General features: G+C 35.9%; 1 protein-coding gene across 5 annotated transcripts in view; it reads right to left on the bottom strand.

Annotated features, from left to right (window-relative positions):
- CFAP20DC (CFAP20 domain containing) overlaps nucleotides 1-25,482 on the bottom strand; it is an 89,628-nt gene that overhangs the window by 2,896 nt on the left and 61,250 nt on the right. For all 5 annotated transcript variants that reach the window (XM_072875888.1, XM_072875887.1, XM_072875890.1 and 2 more), the window contains 3 exons: nucleotides 24,064-24,267; nucleotides 17,862-17,923; nucleotides 2,486-2,577 (listed from right to left, as the gene is read on the bottom strand). In XM_072875888.1, the coding sequence (XP_072731989.1) occupies nucleotides 2,486-2,577; nucleotides 17,862-17,923; nucleotides 24,064-24,267 (358 nt within the window). The remainder of the gene's footprint in view (nucleotides 1-2,485; nucleotides 2,578-17,861; nucleotides 17,924-24,063; nucleotides 24,268-25,482) is intronic.

Here is a 25,482-nt window from a genome sequence, read left to right as displayed (position 1 = left end):
ACCTGTTGAATAGAAGACTATTTCTCATTACATCTCCCTGTTTAACTACGTACTATGGATGGTGCAAATGTTAAGAAAGGAACTAGAGAGTAAAATGTTTTCTTAGAAATGAATCACCTTTTTCCCCCAAAGTTATGTCCCAACTTAAAGATTTTTTCTAAATATAAGAATTAAAGAATGTTTATAAATACACTAATGCTATACTATCTTTCTTTAAGGATACTTTTAGATAAAATTAATATCTTGAATACATTATGACTCACTGCAGATTTTCAGTACTGATAATATACTTTTGTTAACCTGTGATACTTGGAATATTGGAAAACTGCACACACACACACAAAATAATCTTGTGACACTTAAGTAAGTCACTTTCCAACAAGAGAAGTAACTCATTTTATCATGTGATATTTTAAAAAAAAAGTGAGTAGGGCAGCAGAATTTTCTGTAACGAATTGGAGCATTCAGTTTGTTGATCAGATCTGGTACTTAGTTGTCAGTAATAAAACCGTTCTTTTGTCACACAAATAATTCACCTCAAGTGAAGTGATCAAATTAAAAAAAAGTTTTTTCCGAAGTGCTAGAGATGTATCACAGGACAAGACCTATTTAGCATCTCTTTCAAAAATGATACTTCAAACCATCATGATCCATCAAGATTTTTTTAAACCCAGATATCTAGGAAGACACACAGATTCTAATGTTTGATGGGTGCAATCTAACGTGATAGGCATGTATTACACAGCACTGCGTTTTCACACACCACCATATTATGTCCAAAGATCTGTGCTTAACTTAAGAGTATCTTTTACGTGAGCAAAACCATGCCAGTCTTCTCTCAATATAGTGCAAGGACGTTATTTTCCAAGGACTGTAAACAGTCAGAAAGGGAGGTCTGGAGTTGCCTGAAGATGCTGTATATTGTACAGGTACCCCCTTACTTTGCCAGTCAGGTCTCCCCTACCCGGAGCTGCTACGATTACTCTGCTTCTTCTCTGCCACTTTAATAGGAAGGGTGTCTAGCAGTTCAGAAAAAATCCAAACTGTCCTGTCTGGGGAGGGAAGGTCATGGAACGGCTTTGTTCTCTCTTACTTCCTCCAACTTCTTGGGGAAATGAAGCTTGATCACTTCAACACTATGGCAGGTTTTTTCGAGTATTTGGAGACAGAAAAGTTTCTGTGTGAAGTTATCAAAATTATAAATATCATACATATACATGAGTCAGAATTTAATTTGATTGAATAAAGGCACAAAAATAAAAAGCCAAAATAAAAAGCTATGGTATATAGAGATTTTCTGTTCTCCAAATGTGCAATCACAGACATGTGATGTGAAATATTTCAGCATAAAGGAAAATTAGTTTAGGAACAATTCACAAAACAGTTTGGAAATTCTAGTGTGAATAACAGAAGAAATCCAACAAATTCCCAAGTATACTTCTTTTTTAAAGCTTTTTGAAGATAATAATCCAATTTTTAAAATTTACGGAAATTCTAGCTTTACTGCAGCAAACCTTAGATTTCATAATACTAACATAAAAAAAAATTCTCAGAGACCTACCACAAATTTATATCGAACATGCCTTTAACTGAAGGACTACTGTCCAATTCTCTTTGGCTTACTTAGGACCCTTAACAAAACATATTATTTGATTCTTCAAAGCAAGGTCCCTTCCTGACAGCAAAATTCTATTTTGCTGTCATAAACAATTACAAATATACATCTATGAACACATTCCCAATTTCAGGGCCATAATCTATTTTAGACAGTAAATCACTGAGACATCTTCATCCCTCGGGCAGCCAAAATACACAGGTCAGATTTATGAGATTTCACATTGAATTCCCCAGACTTGAAGAAAAATGCAGATATCTACCCTGTTTCCTAAGACAACTGATAAGAAAAAAGGGCATTTGAAGAAAACAAGGTATTTGTTTTATTCTATTGTTGTTGACTTTCCAGTTTCAGCTAAGTTCTTTGCCATTCTCTAAGCAAACACCATTAATAAACAAAAACCTGTAACACTTTAGGTGGTGACAACAGTCTTTACTCAGGATATCACGCTGAGGTTTCATTTAAGGCTAAATCTGAAATTTTTCTTCATAAGAGAAGTATCACTTACGTAAGTGTAATTGTGCTTCTGAATAAGAATGTTTAGTCCTTGTGTTCTTTCTTTCATAGGTTTGCCATCCCCACTAGCATAAATACCTTATTTAAAACAAATAAGATGCATTTTTTATGAGTTAATCTGTGTTGAGCCAGAACATTAGGAAACCGCAACTGCACAAGTTATTCTTCTATCAGAGGCAAATAATACTGCATGGAAAACTCTGCTAGCTTGAGCTGAGAATAATAAATAAGAGAACTTGGAACCAAAATGTAGCAGTATAGGAAACTACGAAAAGGCAGCAGCAGCACTACAGAAACAGCATTTAGAAATGTCTTTCTACCCAGGTCCTTTTCATTGTCTTCATAAATTCCTACCTGGAATACTCTGATTTTTTGAAGATTTAGTGTGCTCTTCCAGTTGTTGGCTTCCAGGAATGATGGGGGGACTGAACACATTCAACCAGTCCCTGAAAAATACAGATCAAAATATCATTCATAAAAGCACGGTTTGTGTTCCTATTTGTTCTAATTCTTTTGATTATTAAAAAAAACTTCAAAGGAAATTGCCGGTTGTCGAGTGTGATGAAACAAAATGAAGCTGGATTTTTTTATGATAAAAATAACCTTTACAGTTACTACAATTCTTAAATGTTAAGGCTTCCTTCCTTCCTTCCTTAGCCTTTTCACCTGTCCGGTTCACACTAAAAATCTGTGTTTTAAGTGAGGTTTGCTTTGCAGATTTCAGCTGGTATTGCTCTCTCAGCAAAAGGTGTACATGAGGTGTGATCCATAATCCAGAGAGCGACACTTTGAAAGCCTACGGGACTCAGGAGAGTCTTTTTCTGAGGAATAAAGACTTGGGATGAACAACCTGTGTTTGCTGAGAGACTGTGGGAGTCAGTTTGATTAAAAATCCTTACCTTCTCTAGGAAAAAGGCTTAAAGACAATCACAAAAGATGTGTTTGCCTACCACTGACTCGGCACTGTTTGGAGCCCCCGGTAATGGGGTGACACAGCAAGTGCTACATCTTTCACAGTCTGGATGGCTGGCGAGTTGGAGCTGAGCTTAGACACGAGATGGATGCCACCGACAGTGTGATACCAACTTAGTGCTCATGAACTGTGGGACAGCCGATTTGTATTAAATAACTTAATCTTTCCTGTTTCATTTACCTTTAAATTTTTTCAATAAAGGGATGGAATTAGTGATCAGAGCTAAGAATAACATATGAACAGTTTTCTAGTGTTTTCAAGAAAGAAACATTGGATTGAGTCAGGATCTTAGATAGAATTGTTGATATTGAAAAAAACTTTGTTAGGTAAATACATTATAAACAATTGTTTGTAACAATTTTTTATTGCTATAAAATATTATATTTTATAAGTAAAAATTTGTTATTGAGTGTAACGTTATTTTAGCTACTGGCAAGACTATACAGAGGGCTCTTCTCATCACAGCTGTCACACATCTATTTTGCTTCTGCAAAAAAAAAAAGTTTTGATGGGATCTTTATCATAGAGGAGGGAGTACAGACCTTCTTCACCTATTCAATTTAATGGGCAATTTATGCCTCTCCTGAACACTATTTTGTGACAGCTTTTAAAGATTATTTTCACGTTATCATACATTCATGCAAGGTTCAATGTTCATTTCACATGCGCCACTTTAGGATACACTGTCTTTGATTGTTACAGCTCAAAGAAAGGGAAACAGAACAGCCGTTTTTATGGTTATTGTTATTGCTTTTTATTGCAAACTGAACTGCAGACTTGTTCACTGAAAAAGGGGGTAGGAAACACAAGAATGAGAGGTCACTTGTATTATACTATCAATCAGAGAAAGATAGCCCTGGAAAGACACATCTAAGTCACAAACTTCAGACATTCCTTGTGCAGGTAACCACGTCTTGTAATTCTTTTCATATATGAAACTAATCTCTGTACACTGCGCATAGCTGATGCTTCCTTAAGTTCCCATCTCTCCTCTTCAACAGTAAAGAGCTGTAATACATTACAGCTTCCATATCACCATTAGCTAGACTAAATAATTGCAAGTTAACACTCCAACACAGAATTCAAGGGACCTCAGTAAATCACCTCATTTCAATAGAACCAGATCCATCCTTTCTGACCAACCTATTTCACTGCAAGGCAAGGGGAATGGAAGGAAAAGGGGTCTTTAAATTCCCTTATGTTTGCTTCATGCTGGTGGGAACAGTGCAGCTCTTCTGAGTATATCAAGCTTGTTTTGGGGTTGATTCAACTTATGTCTGGCCATGGCTGTTCCAAAAGCTGGCACAAAACCATTATGCATACAAACTTGTGCTAGAGGCCAGGAAGATTAGCCAGAGCTGTAGAGGTAACTTCAACATCCATGGCTTCCTCTAGAAGGGATGACATTTTCCAAAGTTTGACAGATGTCTTTACATTGCCAGACTGTAATTGTCTCAACTCAATTGTCCAACACCAAGTAAACTGGTAATGTACTTCTACTGTCTGAAAAGCCTTGATGGTCTCATGTAAGATTTGCTTCTGACAGAGAAATCTGGCAAGGTTCAGTCATGTGTTATAATTGCTAAAATATGCCAATTGCTTTTTTTTTTTGTTAGTTTTTCTGCTACTTCTAGACTTGTTATTGATTCCACATCACCTCCTGTTGGCATGTACGCATAAACTGGGGTGAATCAGGGGACAACCACCTATCTGTTTGCAGTCAAAACGGAAAAAACTAATTTTCTGCCTCAGGAAACAGAACTGCTGGTGTAGAAATCCAGCAAGTAGTATAGCAGATTTAAAGGAAGAGATATTGAATTTTCCATCATTTCAATATGTAAAAAACATACTTCCAAATTTTTTTATACCATCATATTATTTTCACATGTATGGCCAACTTCACAACCAATCCTTCTCCTCTTCTGCTGTTCAGCTAATGCCAGTGAGAACTGGTACAACTAACTCACACAGCAATATGCTTGCCTAGACGTCTCATTATTAGCTTTCTCTGTCTTTGCTCACCATATTTGCATTCCCTGAATACAGCCAAAGACTCTCTGTTTACATCAAAGCTTCAAAAGTTTTTAGGAATAACAGTTAAATGCATGCTATGATATCCAGTGGCATGGCAGAATATATTTCCCATTTCTGCCACTTGCATGTGTGGTTTGTGCTGCCTCAGAATCAGCCAACGTAAGCCTAACACTAGAATCTGACCATGCTCATAGGATGTGGTCAGAGAGCACGAAGCATTATCACTTACCTGATTCTCTACAATTGCACTGAAACACAATGTCAGCAAAGGCAATCTCTCGGGAGAAACTGCGGCAATTTTAGAGAAGGTAAGGAGGAACTATTAGTGCTAATCTATATCTTTGCTTCCCAAGCTACCCTTTCTTCCAAATTCACTACAGCTTTTTTAAAAGACAATGATGTTTGAGATCCAGAGAAGAACTAGAGTATTTCTGCCTGGAAGACTGCTGAAGCAAAAGTGTTGCAAGGACAGAGGAAAGACAGTGCTTGCTTCTAAAGAGAATTATCTCAGTCAGACCAACAAACGTATTAGAAAGCTTTGGAGTATATATGCAGTTCTACAGGTCTGGCACAAAACGGAAGAGTTTGAAGATAGGTGTTTTTCATATAAAATATGTATCAGATAATTTCTAAGAAAAACAGTTGGTACCTGGAAAGTAGAGAGGATGTTAGTAAGAAGGAAAGAAAGATAATAAGACATTTACCTCCAATGGAAAAGAAAGAGACAATTCATTTAGAGAACATTGAGGGAGGCAGGTAATTATGTATCATTGAACCAGTATTTCTGTTAAATTAATAGTTCTTACTACTCAGGAAATTTATGAATTTTAGTTTGAAGTCTCATCTCTGGAAGGTCTTCCTGAAAGATCAAGTCTAAGAAATCAGAGATGGGATGATTTGTGAGTAGCTGGATGATTTTGTCTTTGATTTTGTCCTTCATTTATTGGAGTCAATTCTCATGTAAAGGAGTTGTTCAGTTTCATCTTTATATTTATTTTGATGCATCTGGTTTAGTAGATGAATTATTATTTTCTCTAGTAGGTGCAAAATCTAGAGATTTTGATGGTTCTAAAGGGAGGCAAAGGAGAGTTTATGATAGAGGCAACAGAGATGTGTTGGTAAGTTTAATATTTCCTATTAAGACAGTCTAGATTCAGTTCATGTTTTTTTCTCTCAATGTCCAAGAAAAACTAATGGTTTTGCTATTCAAACCCCTCCCAGCAAGACAAGTAATCAAAACACTACAATATTAGGGATTCATTGTTGACTTAATACTACTTTAAGGTTGAAACATTTTACACAATATATTAAAAACTGGTTTATTACTTCCACATATTACTTAGCAATGTCTAAATCAACTTCTCCTAAAATCTTGGGGAAAAAAAAAATCTTGTGAGTGTTGAAATCTTCTTGGCCAAATTGCAGTAGAGAGTAAATATTGGCAGTTGATTGAGAAACCTCTGAAAAGTGGGATTACAGTGGTAATGCTGATAGATGCCATAGTCTAGTGGTCAAGACAGACTTTTCCACAATGAAATCTGCAGTTGCTTTTAGGAAGCGACTAAAGCATGTGTGGGTGTCTGAGAGAGAGTGTATGAGTTAATTTAAAAAAAGAAAAAAATCCTGAAAAATTTGTAGAACTTGCTTAAAAGTAGAGCCCAGCATGGAGACAACCGGCAATATTCTGAGAAATGCAGACTGTGGTCTGTGTTCCCATTTATTGTGTTTTTATTCTGACTGAATAAAGAATATTTTTGGGGGGAATTTCTTTAAGAAGCTAGTTTATCTCCTTAAAACAGAAAAGCTAATCACGCATTCTGACTAATTAAAGGCACTCTATTTAAGCTATCAATGCCTCCAGCTGTAATTAATACAATCAACGTGCAATAAACTATGTAGAGCTTTCCTGATAACAATGTGGAATGCTAAGTACTGTCTTTTGACATTGTGAGGGGCATTGTATGAAGGCTCAGAATAACTTCCACACATGCAAAGCATCATGCACCTTTAATGACTGCACTGAAATTCTTCATTATTCTGAAAGCTATTCTCCATACCAAAATATAATTAAAAATGCTATATAATCTTGTTATATTACGGTCTTTTCTTAAAAAATACTTTCAGAAAATAATTGTCATATTGAAATATCCCAAGATAGCTGAACTGTGATGGAAAGCAAAAGTATCTTTTGAACTTATGAACATAATTTTCAGTTTTATGACAGTATGTTAAATTTGCAGAAAATGACATCCATCAGTAAAATCTGTTGAGAAAATTAGTGATGCTTTTTTAAGTAGCAGTTATCAATGACAACATATCAAAATTTTTACCCTCAACAGAAATCCGAAGAACCAGAGGGTTTTGATTTCAATCTTAATGAGCACCTTTGATACTTTGAATTTTTACAGATATTTTTGCTTTTTAGTCTATCCTACTGGCTGAACTAAGAAAATGGCAAATCACTTAGTATAAAGATTTTTAACATTGCTGTGAATTGAGATAGCATACTTTATCGCATTTCTTTTGGATCAGATTTAATTTATACTACTTAAATCAATGGGATAATTTAATCCACATTATTAACAAAATTAAAATGCTTCAAAGTTTTGGTATGGTTTTGTCTAACAATCTATACAGGGATTAAAAAGAATATTCAAATGATTTGGTCAGCCTGGCAGTATACTGAAAAAATGTAAGGGAAGGGCTACATTATATCCAATCAGGGAATGAAAAAACAACCTCAGTTTTGTATCATTAAGACCACATCAAATTGACAGACTACTAAGTATCTGAGGAGTACAATCAATAAAGAACACAAAAAATGATATTTAACTGCACGAACTACTTAGTAAATCTTTATGAATACTAGAGGAGAACTGGCTCGTGCCTGAGTGATAATAAGAGGAGCACATTCGCTGAATTATTTTTTATAGTGGATAATTTGACTAACTCCGTGGAGGGCCAGAGAATGCCAATGTATGAATCAAGAGTATAAAAATATTTTAAGGAAAAATGGACCAATTCTTTACATCTTGTGCAACTATCAACTAAAACCTCAGCACATACCTCTGTTGCTTTAGTAATATTTAATACCACACGAAGCAAATTCTGCTGCAAATGCTCAGAGTGAATAAGTAATACCTTACCATGATCCACTGAATGCAAAGTGCCAGCTCATATCACAAGTATGGTTCAGTATAGCCTAAATATTCAACTGGGCTAAGATGAAGACCTACTTTTCTCACTTGTTTGGATTTTTAATGATATCTATTTAAGAAAGGTTGTTAGAGACTAACTCAGTTCTTAAATAAATCAATAAAAAGTCACCTAGCTTTGTAACGCCCCTCACCTATTCCCTGCTACATCTTTTCTGGAGCATGTATTACTGGTTAGGCTCCTCTAGATTAGCAGATCTGAATTTTCAATTATTTACGTATCTGCTGAACTTCACGCATATGTGTAACTTCATTAACTTAAATCAGATTACCTATACACACCTATTTGTCTTCTGCTTTGTAATATATTACTGATGTATGCGTAACGGGAGGTTTTTTTTAATATAAGCATTTTCATAGAAATAAACCCTTCAATAATAGTTTCAGTAGTGAAGCAAGGACTTATGAAGGCTATTAACAATAAGATGTGTTTGTGTTTTGTACAAAAAGCAATCATATTTGAAAAAATGTTGAAATAAAATTTCAGGTCCTGCCACTATATATGTCTGTAATCATTTTGAAGTCATCTTAGCCTTAAATTGTCCATTATTGTATCTAAAATGCTTCACACAATTTCAATTTCTGAACATTCTTAAAGTTCTTACATAAATATGCCACAAACCAAGAAACATTCAATATTAATTTATACATCAATAACTGTTCAATGCTACTCAGCTCCAGGTGGGAAAAACAGTATCTTTATAATGGAAAACTGAGTGAGTATACTGAAGATGATGATGATATACTACCAAAAAAATAGAGAGTATACTTATCCATACAAATCAAGGATTTTTGAATGCATGTTTTAATAAAAATCTTGAAAAATAACATAAATATACATGTCCGTATGACTTTGCATGAATTGAAAGCTCTATTTTAAAAAGAAATATCCTAAGGATTTAAGGGCAATCTGGCAATACGTTGATGACTGAAAAAATGCAAGCCATGAGCTACATTGTATTATTCTCCTGGAGTGTTATTGTAGTTTCAAAATATCATTAAATCAGCACAAATCAACACTTATCATTTCCTGCACATTTTTCAGTGAGCTGCATTCTGACTATGAGTAATCTGTTAATCTGTTCTTTGCCTCACAATCCGTCAAAGTGACAGATTCATTCCATCCCTAATACATAATATCTTCATTTACTGTATGCCTTACTGGAACTTTCTTTTTTTGCTAGCACTAAGATTTAGAAAATCGCAAGCACATTTACAGAATGCCTTTTTCCTTCCTCCAAGCCACTTCAGCAAGTCCAGCCTGCCAAATGCCATACTCCTAATGGAGGCAGAGAGACCTTCTTAAAAACGAAATTTTTTAATTTTCAATGAAATAGTAACTAAAAAAGCGATCATAAAAAGTACAAGCGCAACTGTGCATGGAAGACTTGAATCTGCTCTTAAAGTCTTAAATCTGTAAATGAACTGGCTTATGGGTGCTGGATTAGATTGAAGGATAACAACGGAGATGTGTATTCTACTTATTAAACAAGTTATTTAGATAGCGCAAGGTGCTATTACAGGTGTGTACAGTATAATCATGCTGACTGGTATTAGCTGAAAGTTTGACCTGTTAATGCTATCCCGTTTTTCTTTCATTATCAAAGTTCAAATGATAAATTTGTGCAGGTTATTAAAAACATACACAGTCATCTACATCAGTCTAAAAATACGAATGACATGAATTTGGAGGTTTAGTAATTAATATATTGCGCTACTTGGTCAATGTTTTGACGTTAAATACATGAAACTTCTATCAAAGCTTCTGTTAAATGACAGTAACATTGGAATTTACTTAAAGACTAAACCTCTAGTTCATCACCATGTTAGCTTGCTGGCTAGATTATTGTCTCGATATTCACTAGCAATATAAATGACACTAGTAGAGAAAACCAGTGTTTTATAATCTAATTTAAGTAAAATACTAGCCCTTTCTTCTTTGCTAGTTTTGATTCATTTATCATAAGATCAGCTGTATAAATTGGAAGTAATGAATTTGCAAAGGTGTGTTAAAATTCCTTCATATTAATCTAATCTTAAGCAAGTAAATTCTAATAACTACATCACATAGTCATTGATCAGTGAATCAAATGGATTTCCACATTTAATGAAGTGTCCATTAGGTTGGGTGTGCTTCCTTTTTTCATATTTTTAACAATTAAATAAACCATTCATTTTAAAAATTATATGTTAATATTCCACCAGTTCAGGAAACACCTGAATCTAGTACCTAACGAGTCTTGTTGCAATTAAAGTAATTCCTTTTCTTCACAGCCAGCCACCAACAGCATCTTACTGTTCTGTGCATCCTGGATGTAGACTGCATCCCATTTAACTTTTAACGGATGACAAGGACCCAGCGGGCTTTTAAAAATCAATGGAGAGACATGACTCAATAGAACACTAACTTTAATATTATCAAACTTGTTAAAGGTGATGCTGTTGAATGTTCCCAGTCTGTGAAAGCTACCTTTCTTTTTCAGAAAAGTAAAAAGAAAAGAAACATATGCACGAAAACTCTGACCTTTTAGTATATTAATGCAATGAATGGTACAGCACGAAGCTGGAAACTTAATCATTACCACAAAGTGAGATGTATGCTACCTCAGTTTAATTCTTCAAAAACATCAAGTTTTGTCAACAATAAATGTAAAATAACATAAAGGAATCAAAAACAACACTCTTGCACAAATGATACTGGAATAGCAGGGAAGGGAGGTGTGGGCATTTGTGGCCTTGCAAACCCAGGCAGTTTTGCTCTGTAAGAAAATGTTGCATGCATATGGGATGTCAGTCAAGAAGCCTGATTTGTCTGTATTTAAATAAGTTTCCAGTCCAGAAGGAGGATGGAGGAATAAATATGTATGTCCATAGATGGGGGGCTGGTCAGTGGTAGTAGGCTTTTTCTCTCCAGAAAAGGGAACAATAGAGCTGGTACAAACCTATTTGGGACGCTTGCCTGCCCTGTGAACTACCCTAAAATCCCAAGGCTCCAAGAGTTGTCAGAAGTTGGACTCAGACCTTGGACGCTGGCTGGTGCTGGACGAAGTGTCTTGCCATCCGTAAACACTGGAGATCCCCTGGAAGAAGACAGGCTGGCAAAGGGCCAGGGCAACAGTTCGACTGAGTACCGAAGGAGCGACTGCAGCACTCCCACCAGGGAATCCCGGACTCGTTACAAGATAGCACCTATCTCTTCCTTTCAATCTAAGAGATCTGAGAGGCACGTAAAATCTTTTACTGCCTATTCTCTATCTCTGCATATAAGCACGGTCAGACAGCTCTGTCTGAATGGCCCAGGAATAATCAAAAAAGGGTGGAACCAATAAAAAATGTTCTCAATAAGTCCTGAAGCTTTAAAAAAAAAAAAAAAAAAAAGAGAGAGAGAGAGAGATAAACCACCCTATATTAACGTAAATGCAACAGCATGTTTGGAAGCATTTGCCATGTTTTATATTCAAACCCTCAGTGTATATGCTGCCACGTTTTCATGTTCTCATATTCCCATACAAGGGAAAGCTATTTTTGGATTATTTTAACAAGCTTGTACATGTTAGTCACTTGGTTCTCAACAACCTTTCTACAGCTAAGCTTTTTGCCATCATGATTAAAAAAATTTAACCTTTTCAATTAGATGTTTCCTGTGCCATTTGCTTCATTTGTCATGTTCCTTTTCATGCATATTATAGCCTGACAAATGCAGCAGAACTTTGCTAATTCAGATTAACGACTGGGAGACCTATTTCAAATTACTCTATTTTGTGGATGAGTAAAGTAAGTGAACAATACAATGAAAAACCAAAGTACATTTTGTGATACATTGTTCTTGTTCACGTATTTTGACAACTGTTGTGTAATTTTATAATACTTCATAATGTAATATTGTCTGTTTTGCAGAAGTAATGGAGTTGTATGAGTTTGATCTCGTAATGAATCATAAAAATAAATGTGTCTTTGTTTGCAAAACTCAATCCTTAAATTTGCTTCTTAAATTTTAAGTTATTCTGCTATTTAAGCCTTTCCTTGGAAATACAGGAGACAAAGACCTTTTGTGTCTGAATTTCACAGCATGCATGTTGGAGAAGTTCTGGTGTAGTGCAAATAAATGTTCTAACGACAATCCTTCTTTTATTGCACCATTTTGTAGGTGAGTTTAATCTTAACTGAATCTCTCAATGGTATAATAACACATGCATCAGCTATTGGAATGTTTAGTTTTCATCTGGGACAGATGAGAGTACTTGAATGGTAGACTCAAAGCTGAACATACTTTTAACACTTGAGAGTTTGCAGTGGATGTGTTTGTGCTGGAATCATTGATACATGATGCAAATCTCAGGTGCCATGATAATGGCAACATTTATGGCAACAATGGGTTCTAAAAAAAAAAAGACTTCTGTAGCAGACACTTCTAAAGAAAGTGAAAGAAATGATTTATTTCTTATAATCAGTAGAGAGTGGTCAGAGTTATGCATAGAAAGAGGTGTCTATTATATTTAACTAATTTACCAGAATTTTACTAATAATCAAGTTTGAAAAGAAGTCAACATGTATTTTAGTTAAAGAAACATGTTTATCCATTTCATGATTAATTATCTGAACTACTATGCCTGCATATCATTACAAAAATAAGAAAATCACATTGTTTGATATAGTAGTAATTAAGGATATGGGTTCTGCTTTTTTTATTTTAAGGTAAAACCTACAACCTCTTCCAAAAAGTTTATAGTTATTGTCCTTCTCAAACATGTTAATCTGCAAATCAATGAAACATTTCTTTTGTGATGATAAATCTCAAATCTGTAACAGTTATCATAATTGGAGAGATACCTTTACCAAAAAAGGGAAGAAAATGTTACTAGCTTTTTTGGGTTGTTTTTGTTTTCTTTTGGGTTCTAAAGCAGAGAAGAATGATGATATCCTGATCAGTCTAATGTAACACATGTAGGTTACAATGACAAGACAGCTTGCTTTAGTCAGCCCGTACCAAGCCCATGTGAAGTGAGGTCAGTGACTATTAATCATTTGTCAGACTGCAGGCCCTTATCAGCTAATTATAGATACAGGAAACTTTATATCACATCCACAAGTGGTAAAGCTACAAAGGATTTAAACCACAGTACAGTGGTGACACTTTTTCTAGATAAAACATAAACCTAGACCAAATGCTGGCCTGAATTGTATCATATTTCCATTTAGCAATTTTAATAAACACTTTAAAATATCATTGGTTTTCCTTAAAATTTTAGAGACCTCATACGCTCCTTAGTTTTAAGAGGTTTCTTTTTTATTCACAACAAAACCACTGATGGAATCTGATTTAAACACAAAAAATCCCATTGAAGAAGCAACTGACATGCATGTACAGAGCAGATAAATCTGGCTTATTTTACAAGTTAGCTGCCAGACGGGCTTGAGGATGGTTCTGAATCCCGCCACTTCAGAGCAACTGTAACACTCACCTTTCACAGTAAAACCTATGGAGATAATAATCTCCATGGACGCAGGTCAGAGGGTCACAGAGAAGAACAAGACACTGGAAAGGGTAGATGGGAGCCTGATAAAATGACATCTCATTGCTTCTTCAGATTCTTGCTGGAATTTCAGGGCTGACAAACTACATCATCAGCTACAGAGGGACTCTCCGTATCAGCAAGGAGGCTTAAGACTCCCCTCCTGTCCCCACACTGGGTCATGATAATCCATCAAGTGGGGCAAATTCCAACGCATAGGGCTGAGCGGGTAGGGTACTAATGCATACACACTTTCACACAGCAGCCTGGCAAGTGTGAGCTTCCAGCAGCGCAGAGGAGCTGGAGGTGGAGCTAAGAAGGGAGTACAGTTCTCTTTACTCCTGGTAATTCTGTGCAGGTAACCCTGACCAAGCCCACAGCAGAGGCACAGACAATATTTCAAAAGATCATTTTCACTGACTGATACACTAACTTCTGCAGGTTCCAACCACCCTTGGAAAAGCTGTCAGCCCCCCGTATATGGAGTAGTTTGGGGTGGCTGTTGATTTTAGAGCTGTTAACATATGAAACCTGCCAGCCACTAATAGGGACAACAAATTAAACTTCAGTTTAACAATTATTTTCATTTGTGAATGAAACAGCTTGATCACTCATTCTTTAGTTTGAGACCACTGATCAATAGACTTTCTCATAAAATGATGCCGGTGCTGATCTCATATTCTTGGCTATAGTCCAAATCAGGCATTTACTATCACCAGATCTCTGTGCCCACAATTCATGATGGGAATACATTTTTTTAACAAGTAGAGTTAAATGCCTGGGTAAAACCTAACTGGAAATTTGGCTGTGTACATCTTGTATGAAATTGCTTAAGTAAAATATATCTCTTGTGAAAGGACACCCAATGAAATGCTGAAATATTTGTGTCCTACTTTAGTGTGGTTTATGGGGAACAGCTGTTTGAACTTCAGAGGAACAAATTTTATTTGGTAGCTTGGGAAGAGTTGAGTAGGATGCCAACAGAGGATGTGGTGAGGCAATGCTTATAAAGGTAGTTTTCAACGTATTAAAAAACCCTCTCTCAAAGATGGAAAAATCAGCTTTTATCAGAAATAAGTCTTCTGGAGAGCATCTGTAGAAGTTCAGAAAATCTATTCATAAAATAAGTGATCTTTTTCAGAGAGCAGCTCCACATTTTGCAGTTCAGTATGGCTGGAATTCCTCTAGAATATTTACCTTCTTTCAGCATTTCCTTTAATGAAACTTCCAAACCTTCTATGACACACATATATTTTGGAGGACAAATGCTTACTAAGTAGATGCAGGGTACATAGCAATTTCCAGCCCCTGCATTGGAGGAAGAAGTAACACAGATAGTTCTTATTTGGAGAGAAGAGAGCAATTCTGAAGTTCAGCTAGGACCATACAGCACATCAGTCAGTGGGAAGTGCATAGCTAAGGCTTGAAACACTGCACATCATCTTGCTCATCTGGCTCCGTAGCCTCTGCAGTCAGCCTGTCCCCTTTCATTAACTGGTTCTATGCCCTGCAAAGCAGCATGATGTGGAGGTGATTTGTATTGCAGTAGCAATATTCTTGGCAGACTTATGACCTTTACCCAGTGGAACCTATGGCAAATGAGCCTAGCTGGGTCTTTTTATTGACTGCATTTCCATTATCTTCACAGGTGCTCTCTTTCCTGGCTTGTTCTTTTATTTTATTATGGACAGAAGCTACATTTACTGGACAATAGCTTCCACATTGCTCTCTTTTCATTTCCCAGAAAATACCACTCCTACACTTTTTAAAGTTACTTGAGACCTGTCAAATTCTTTATCACTCTTTACAACAAACTATTTGTTGTTTCAGCAAGTGCATCATGTAACTGTCTTCACACCATGGCATTTATACCCACTTATCTACATAGGATATAGCAATTTTTCAAATATTCTGTGTGTTCCCCTACATAACTACACTAGGCTTACATAGAATTAGACATTTTCCCGTTGCTCACACATTACTTGTTAAAATTGGCTTTGAAAACAGTTTAGGAACTAAGTTATAGAATTACCATTAATTTTATCTCCCTCTCATTTAGGTACACACCCTCTGTGAAAAACATTACAGAGTTTTCCATCATAAATGAAAAGTAATGATGTGAATAATGGTATTCAAGTCACATCATCTCCAGTTTTTATATCATGATGCAAACTGACCTCATAATTTTGTCATCTTCTGTATTTACAGCCCAATAATGCTTTTCTGGCGGTTCACAAGGGCTACTGAATTTATGAGGCACTTGCAAGTCAGGTATTTTACGAATACTTTGCCTGCATTTCTCGAAAATGATTTCTAGAGAAATTTAAGCCTACTGTGTGTACTGGATTAAAATAGCATAAGAACTAAGTCATAATTTATACTATTTTGTTTTAAATTTTATTACATGGAAATACAAGTTTTTATTGTTGATTATATTAACTTGATATGATGAAACACTTTACTTTTACAGATAATGGTGTTTATTCTGTTTTTCAGTATATAAAATGTATGGAGTACCAAATTGCTTTAGCACATGCATAAAAATAACTTAATAAAACGTGACTCAACCAATGTATGGGCAAAAAGAAGACAAACGATGTAGCTGGTACTAAAATATAGGCAATTCTAATGCCATCAGAATTATGAAATCTATTCTGGAATAAAGAGTCCTTGACAAAGTGTCAGTCACAAAGTACCTGATATCTTACTCTGTGGACTATAGTCAAGGGTCTCCATCCACTTCAGCCATTGTAACAATTCATAAGGACAGAGATAATTCCTTTGATAACCAGCACCCAAGGCAGAGAGGTTTTCTAGACCAACATGAGCACTTTGATTTACATGTGAAAGGGAACAGGAATCCAGGATTATACTTTAACTCCAGTAATATATTGTGTGTGCTAGGAAACATATGGCTGCATGTTGCAATAACTGACACGTCTGGGTGAACTTGCACAGCAAGCTTCATAGTGTTCACTTCATAAAATCTAACAAGAAGATAATAAAAATGTGGATTGCAAGTGAGACAAGTGAATGAAAACATCTGTGTGAGGAGAAATGCATATTATCCTGCACAACTGACTGGCACTGCACTACCATAAAACATTTCAGACTGTTGATAAAAGATAAAGAAGTATCTGAAATGTCCTCTCCTCCTATCCCTCCCAACACACATACATTGTCCAGTTAAAACTTGGACGTGCAAAACCCACATTAATCACACCAAGTGAAAATGAAACAGGACTACTTTTTAAAATAAGTATACCTCTTGTTCAGGCTGTTAAAAAACTGACAAAGTGATGTTGGGGTTTCACAGGTACTAGGCAGTTCTGAAACTGGACAATTAATTTTGATTGTCTAAATTTGATTATTTCTCCCTAGCCACCTTCTCCCCTTCTCTTCAAATCCCCATCTCACCTTATATTAAAGTCACAGGGATTTTGTTGCTGATTCCAAACAAAACAGATCAAGCTAAAAACTTGACAGCCAAAATATGCTGTAGACAGGATCCCTTTGAACTATCCCAGAGCGCTGTAACACCCTCTTCCTGACTGGGCTATCTATTGAAAAGTCCTGTCTAAATAAGTAACATTCAAATCTTTTGTACCAAATGGATTCCCTGACACCTACAGTCACATACAGAATTCTAGTTCTAAGCCTTCAAAGCAGAGAGGGAGAAAGGAAGAAAGAAATAGGTGTATGTATGTCAGAAGAGGAAGATTTGCTGAATCACGCATCAAAGCAGGTGTAGGAGCAAGGCCTATGTCAGTTACTTTAAATACACAGTGGTACATCCAAAACATGCAGAATTCAGTTCTGCATTCCAGGACAACGCAGACATACTGCAGACAATGACTAAAACGAGCAGTAGTAAAGCCCTCTGAGAGGAGGTTGCAATTGAAAAGAGATTTAAGATTAAATCAAAGAATGTCACATTTAATATTCAGAACACTCTAACTGAATCCTTACTGCCTAGGCTATAAATGGAATCTTACCGTGGGTTGGAATGAGAAAGTGGGCTCATTTCTTTCTGATAGTGATGCTCCTGACTGACGGGCTATGGAAAACAAAAAATAATAGTGAGAAAATAACTTTGCAAATATTCTTTCAGAATGTTTAGAAGTATGTAAGAGATCTTTTATGAGCATGCACATTTGCAGCTTCTGATATTAGAATTTTACAGTCTTTTTTCTTATCTGTGAAATTTAAAAGGGATATTCAGATCTTAACTGTGCAAAAGTACAACTTAGCAGATGATTGTTGTCTAGGTGGAAATACATATGAATTACGGAGTCAGCCACATGGTCATTCCTCTACTGCCTGTGTGGGGACAGAGTCAGGAAACAGAGAGGGAAGGGTGGCAAAGTCTTGTCTGATAGAGAAGTCTGGACTGGACGTGTGTAGGAAGCACGGTGCAGGGATTTTTAGCTGAATCTGTGTAGAACCAACCCTTCTTAAGACTAGACAACACTGGGGCAGAGCTAATAGGGCTTGCAGACACGGTTCCTCTCTCCTCAGAACCACCATTAACAGCAATCTTAGCAGGCCCAAATGAAGTTTGCTGCCAATCTGAAACCTGGATTAAGCTGTTCATGAATAGCTAACAGTAGACTGTATGAATATTCATACAAAATAGGATAATTTTCCAAAGTCTTCAAATCTTACCTATCCATTGTAAGAATGTGCCCCAATGGCTTTAAACTACACTTGGTTTATGGCATTAAAAACAGTTATTTTCAAGAAAGATCAATATTCATAAACTGGTATAAAAATTCAAGACTTTTAGAATTCAGAAATACATTTTCTCTCAGTATGTATGTAGTGCTTCCAGAAGGGACCCCCCTTGCCATTATCACACACCTGAAAAGCAGTTCTAAAAAATCACTGAAGCAAATGCAAAAGAAGTGAAAATACAAGCATACATTAACAATACTTGTACAATTTAGTACATGAAATGCTGAAAATGAATACTAAGTGTTATGAAAGCAATTGCTTTTTTACAGAAATCAATATAAAAATGAGTATGTTCTCATGGTTTCAGGAAGTAGGGAGGGATGTTGTAAAATACATGGTCAGGATGAATGACATCCTAATTACTGCCAAATATGAGTCATTGCCTGGTGGTGGATAGTGCAATTCCCAAATAATGGCTAGTGGAAGACTGAGGATGAGACAGAAAGTGAATTAGTCAGTCTATGAACCAGAATATCTGTCTAAATAATTTTTAGTCTCATTTCATAGTAAAGAATAGTCTGCCTCAGTGTTGCAATTTGACTTGATGTGAACAGATCCCTCCAGGGGTTGTCAAACTGAGCTCTCTGTTGGAATAATTCTGGGTTTAAATATCACTCCTCTTGTCTGTCAGACTTCAGTTCTGCCAGACCATTTCTGTGTTAAGTGGATTTCTTTTCTGAATCATTACAAAGGAGGCCAGAAGACCTTCCACAAATTAGGTATGAACCTGGAAGTACCCTTTCAGATATTCTGCAGATCAAGGCCTGTGTGACTGAATTTATATTTAGGAAGTTGCTTGGGGAACAAGTAATCTTTCTTCTCTGTGAGTACTCCTTACTCGAAAGACAGGTCTTAGTGGTGAGCATGTGCTGGAGTCTGCTAGTGGAGCATTATACCACCACAAGCTTCTAGGATATATCGATGAGCAATCCAGGAGAATCTTCCTTCTCCTTTGCATTTCTGACTGAGAATCAGGGACCATATGCAAGAAAATATCCTGAATTCTCCTACATATGATCTTGCTCCAGAATGTTTCTGTCACACCTGAAGTGGTGTCTGAAGTGTGGAAACAGCTATCTGAGAATGGGACAATTCCCTGACAGGGCAGGAAGGTCTTAATGGATCTCTAGAACAAAGCAAGGCATTTAAGCAGAAATATTTTGTAAGCTTTGCAACTTTTCTTGGATAATGTGTATATGTGTGGGTATAAACTTCACATTATACTCTGCAATATATAGAACTGTGTCTTTCATATTATTGCAAAGCTAACATGGAATTTCATAGACCTTAAGATTTAAGATTCAGGTAAGACACAGTCAAATAAAGTCTTTTAAAATATTTAGTTCCATATACACATATTATTGATTTGGAACTGTGCCCCACATGCATTTTATAAGGGTTTACAATTTTCCTTCAAAGTAAATCCATTTTAAAATAGAAGTTTTTCATATTTATAACTGACAGCTATGCTGGGTAACATAGTATTCAAAGCTATTTTATTCCTTTTTGGCTGTCATAGTTTACAGCAGCTGCTAAACAACTTACATTTCAACGATTCCTCCTGACAGCATACATTCAGTTCTTGGTAAACTATCATAGGTTATAAAATACAGTTTTAGTATATCTGTTTTATAGTTGTTTAAGGACATCTGTTCTAACTGCAACTTAGCAATATGATTGATCTATGTGCCTTTACATTCAGAAGGGTTTCTGAGTTTCATTAGAGTCAGTAATGTGAGACTTTTCAATGAATCTGGAAATCAGATTAACAATGGCAAGTGATGGAAAAAATAAACTCACTAAAAATGTGTTTTATATATAAAATATTACTTTGATACGTAAGTTCACTATCTAACATGATTATAAACTGCCCTGCCTTGCAAAACATCATAGGTATTTCAAAATGAAAGACACACAAAAAGCTGCCTTCTGGTGGTGCTGTTGCCATAGATTCCACTAAGGGACAAAAATGTTGTATAAAATGAACGAAAATTTGGAATAAAAATACTCCTTACTTATCTTTGAAGAACATAAGAGAAAGCAATAGATACTACTGATTTAAATAACCAGAAAGATACAACCTGGAAACACATGTAAGCATGAAAGTTTAATCATGACAAGAATTTCAAGCTGTCCTTAATTTCTCAAACTACAATATGAGGCTTATTTCTATTTCTTTTCTACACACTGCACTGCTAAAATAATTTGCCTATGCAACCGGAAGATGGCTACAGATATATAACAACTTTTCTGCAGTTCGTACATCTGATTTTGGAAGGATTGATTGTTTGCAAATTCTCTTGACTCAACTCAAATGATAGTGGTACTAGAGATCAGTGACATAAAAACAAATTTACTTTTAGTCTACACATATTTTTACATATATTTATAAGGAATAAATATATATATAAAGAACATTTATTGGTAAAAACTGGAAGCTGAAGAAATGATGACTTTACTCATTTTAGGTCTTACACCAAGATCATGCATGGCAGAAGACTGAAATGCAGGAGGAACAACCTCCGAACATGTTCTAATCACTCCAACTAGGCTGCAGTTTGATCTCTCAGTTATGTAGACTACCTATGCATACAGTAACACATTTACTGCACATGTGAATGCTATGTGTGGGGATTCACTGAAAACCGCTATATGAAATCATCTGATAGATTTATAGATTTGAAAACCAGAGGGAAGAATTAGATCAACTCATGACCACATGTATATCACAGGGTATTAAACTGTAGATCACCAATAAAAAAACCTGAACAATATCAGATCTAGAACTGAATGAACCCTGAAGTGGGTCCCTCTGAATATACTCTACTCACAGGTAATTCCCTGCTGACTGCTTTTGATATCTGTCAGTTGACCAGTTCTAAAGTCATTCAAGGTGTTCTTTATCAATATTGTACGCTGTTCATTTTTAAACAAATATTTACAATGGTCTTAGCATGTTACATCTAAGCAGTTCCCTTATCAATTGTAACTTTATCAAGAAAATTAGATTTTTTTGAACAGTACATATTTTCTCTAAAAAGATCTTGACTATCATTAACCATATTATCACCCTTTAAATCTCTGTTAACTGAATCCCACACCAGATTTTTACTGTTTTGACAATGATATCAGACTAACTGGCCTACATTAACATTTTCATTTCAACTAGCCATTTGAATACTGGCACCGTGTCACTACTCTCAAAGTCTTCTGAAATGTTGTAAGCATATCAAAATATACTAAAATGTAACACCAGCATACCAAAAATGCTCACAATTACACTTTCAAAAGCTTCTGTGTTAAACAACTTGGGATGATTAAATAATCACTTTCCCTAATAAATGCTGTTTATAACCTTCTTAGATACTAAAGGTCTAGAAAATGAATTATCACCCTCACATGACTACTCTGCATTTTTCCAAATATTGGAATAGAAGTACATCAAACAGTGTTAAACACACAAGTCTATACTCCAAAAACTTGTACCACATCTATGAATAGCTGGTGCCATGGCAGCTATCGCGGAAAGGAAAATAGAATCAATAGATACTGTGGACTAAGCAACATTGTACTGGTACAGTGTGTCTCTTTACGTAAAGGCAGAGGTATATGGGTAGGGAAGACCACGGAAGCTGAATTTCAGCAGTCTCTGTTGTAGCGAGGGACTAAGCGGTTAGTCCTTATCTGAGAAAGATTAGGTTTGCTTTCTAAATTATCTCTTCCTGGAAACGAGGTTCTTGCCATTAAATCTTAAAACCTCAGTGCCCATCTTGCAAAATGCAGAGGAGAAACCTGACAAGGCTGCATGTGTAAGACACACCAACACTTCAGTGAACTGAATGAAATTTGAAAAACTTCTCTCCAAGACAAATATGTTGCCTTTTACACTTGATTTATGCAGAGAAAGATGGCCACAAAGGACTATTATGAAAAACTACAGCTATATTAAATTACAGTTTAAATGACTAACCTATTATATCTAAGCACTTTTTTAGACTGATGCTATTAGTCTGAAGCTACAGAAGCTGATCAAGGCAGTAAGATCAAAGAACTGTCTTTGCAATCACACTGTGCTTCACTGAATACTGGAGCAGCACATTTTACTTTAAAAGTTCATTTTGTTTTAGTCATGTAATTTGTATTAACCAAACCTGATGTGTCTAAATATTCTTATAAATTTCCTTATAATTAAACTACTCAAAAATTAATGGGACTGCTATTCTCTATATTTAATTGAGTTCCATTTGTCCAGCCTTGCAGATTTACACCATGTTTGGGTCTGTTTAGGGCGTACTGAGAAAACACATCGGAAATATGATGAAATCAACTAAATGTGTAATGTTGACATGTCTCAAATAGTTAAAACCAACTAATGTTTCTCTGATATCCTGCAAAATATTACTCTGTGAACCATGTTCTTATTTGTACAATTACCCACTTATCGATACATTTCTTCTCCTTTGAAACCTTCATTTACCAGCGTACCACAAAGTTCCAACGCTGTGTTGATCATTCACTATGGGAGATTGGTACTACAGGCCTCTATTTGGGCTCTATAGATCCCTGGGAGTAATTTGCACCTAATATTTTAGAGCATTTACTCTACAATAGTTTATATTGGGGCAACACAGCAGTGTTTACTCTTCTAGCGTTGGATCTGCCTCTGAGAGTTGTGTTGTGTGCTTTACTTAAGCTACATTCATTGTTTATTATTGTTTCACCTACAATAAAGTCAGAACTATGTTGCAGAGATATAAATGGAATATGAGGTTATCTAGTTTTACAGCAGCTCCTGCAAGTACCTTTATATAGTTGCTGAAATGTTATTTTGTGATTTCATACATTCAATACTCTTCAGTGGAGTGTAACAAATACTCCTCTGCTTCTTATAACAGTACTCTGTCACACAGTGCAGCTGTGTGTGATTTTGTACCACTTTGTACCAGGACAAACAAGGATACAAGGTGTAAAATAGACAAGGATCACATCCTAAGCACTCTGAACTACTGCAGCTTTTTGCCGCTTCAGTCCTTTAAACAGTTAGCTTTTCAGTAATGAGACTTTATCATTGTAAGAAGCAATTATTTTCCATTACTCACACTGTAATGCAGTTGCTGACTGGTATATCTGGGTTTCATTCATTTTGGAACTATTTTTAAGTACTATATCACACACCTGCAGGTTGTTAGCCACTATTGTGACAAGCTGTTCAGCCTACATGATTATTCAGGATTCTAGGAAGGAATTTATATAATAGATTGGCTCTTCGTCCATGGTAGTACTACAGAACCTGCTGGAAGTGCATGTGTTTTGGCTGTGTGTTTTACTCTGCAAGTTCTAAAAAACGTTTGGTAATGATACCTTAAATTTCAAAGCTACTACGAGAAATTTTAATATTCAAGACCCCCGAGACTCAGAATTGATAGAAAATATATAGAGAAAATACTGTGGGTTTAGACTTACTGGTGGGAAACAAGAGTTCCAGGTTGCTGTATCATCACTGCTTGTACTTATGCTAACATTGCAGTTGTCTATCTGTGATGCGCTCAGCCCATGTGAGATCCCAATATCCCTTAATTCTTCACTTTGTTGTCTCTTCATGCTAGCCAGCATCTGTAGTTCAGATGAACTCAGTCTATTTGACTGGTAATTTTTCCAGTCATACTCCTGTGAAATAAAATGGAAAAGTCAACAATATAGACAGGATCATGGAACAGAATATATGAATGAAACAGATACCTTGGAGAATCTCTTGGGGAATCTTCAAGAAGCTACAATACTAAAAGAGAAACAAAATGTTTACTAGAAAAGATTAGTTAACAGATTTCTGTTCAGCTATGAAGATCAAGCATATTTACACATAATTACATGAAGGAAGAACACCACAAACACTGTTATGGACTCCAGTTTGGATCCAGGGTGTTTGGTGAAGTTGCTGTTCCACTGCAATTAAAAACAGAAGATAAAAGCAGGCTTTCAGGAGTTCAAAAATCCAGCAGCTAAAATTGCTTAAACATCAAATGCAAATCTTGAAATAAACCCAATCACACAGTTATCATAGTATCATAAACACCATCAACATAACATCTAGTTATTTGTCAAGCACAGCATAAAATTTCTCTGGAAAGCTACATGTCAGCACTAAATTTTAAAAGCTATTTTGGTAACTTGCTAGTATATGCATTTTAAAATAAACATCACTGTATTCTCATTTTTCTTCATACTCATTGGTTGAATTGTTAATCTAACTCTAATTGTTATATCAAACTTGATCCACAGGCCAAAAGCTAAAACCATGTATTAACTATTTTGCAGTTTGCACTTATGCCTCACACAAAACCCCACGATAAGATTGTTTAAGTTTACCCAACCTGCTGTGGCATCATCCTTGTTTAAAGAACTCCTTTAAGAAAAACTTTCTCCCTTTTAAAAGGTCCACATAGATCACTGTTTCACAAAGGAACAGGTCTAATACTTGAGGGCTCTAGTTTTGGTTCTGAATGGAATTACAAAGCATTTCTGCTCAAAAAGTGAATCCAAGTAGTGACGAGGACTTCAGAGGATTTAGATCATTGGAATGTGGCCAGTGGGCTGCAAGACACTATGTAATAGTATCCCAGAGCGGGACAGTGCTTTGATTCTAGTGAAGAGAACGGGGCTTTCAGACCAGAAGTTTATCATGTTCCTGGCAGAAGAGGCAATCTCACAGTCTGTTTTGCTGTGGGGAGGTACAGGGTAACTGAAGACCTCAAGAACACAAGCAAGTCAGCAGTACTAGTGATATGAACACTGCTAGCTTTTCCTGCTATGAAATCCAGTCTGTAATGTTTCAGAGTGTCTTCTGGGGGTACAAAAGTCACCTTACCACCAGAAAACACTCTG

Source organism: Ciconia boyciana, chromosome 11 (genome assembly GCF_034638445.1).
Source record: "Ciconia boyciana chromosome 11, ASM3463844v1, whole genome shotgun sequence".
In the NCBI taxonomy this organism is placed as follows: domain Eukaryota; kingdom Metazoa; phylum Chordata; class Aves; order Ciconiiformes; family Ciconiidae; genus Ciconia; species Ciconia boyciana.
The sequence above is the reverse complement of the archived record's forward strand: the minus strand, read 5'-3'. Positions and strand labels throughout refer to the sequence as shown.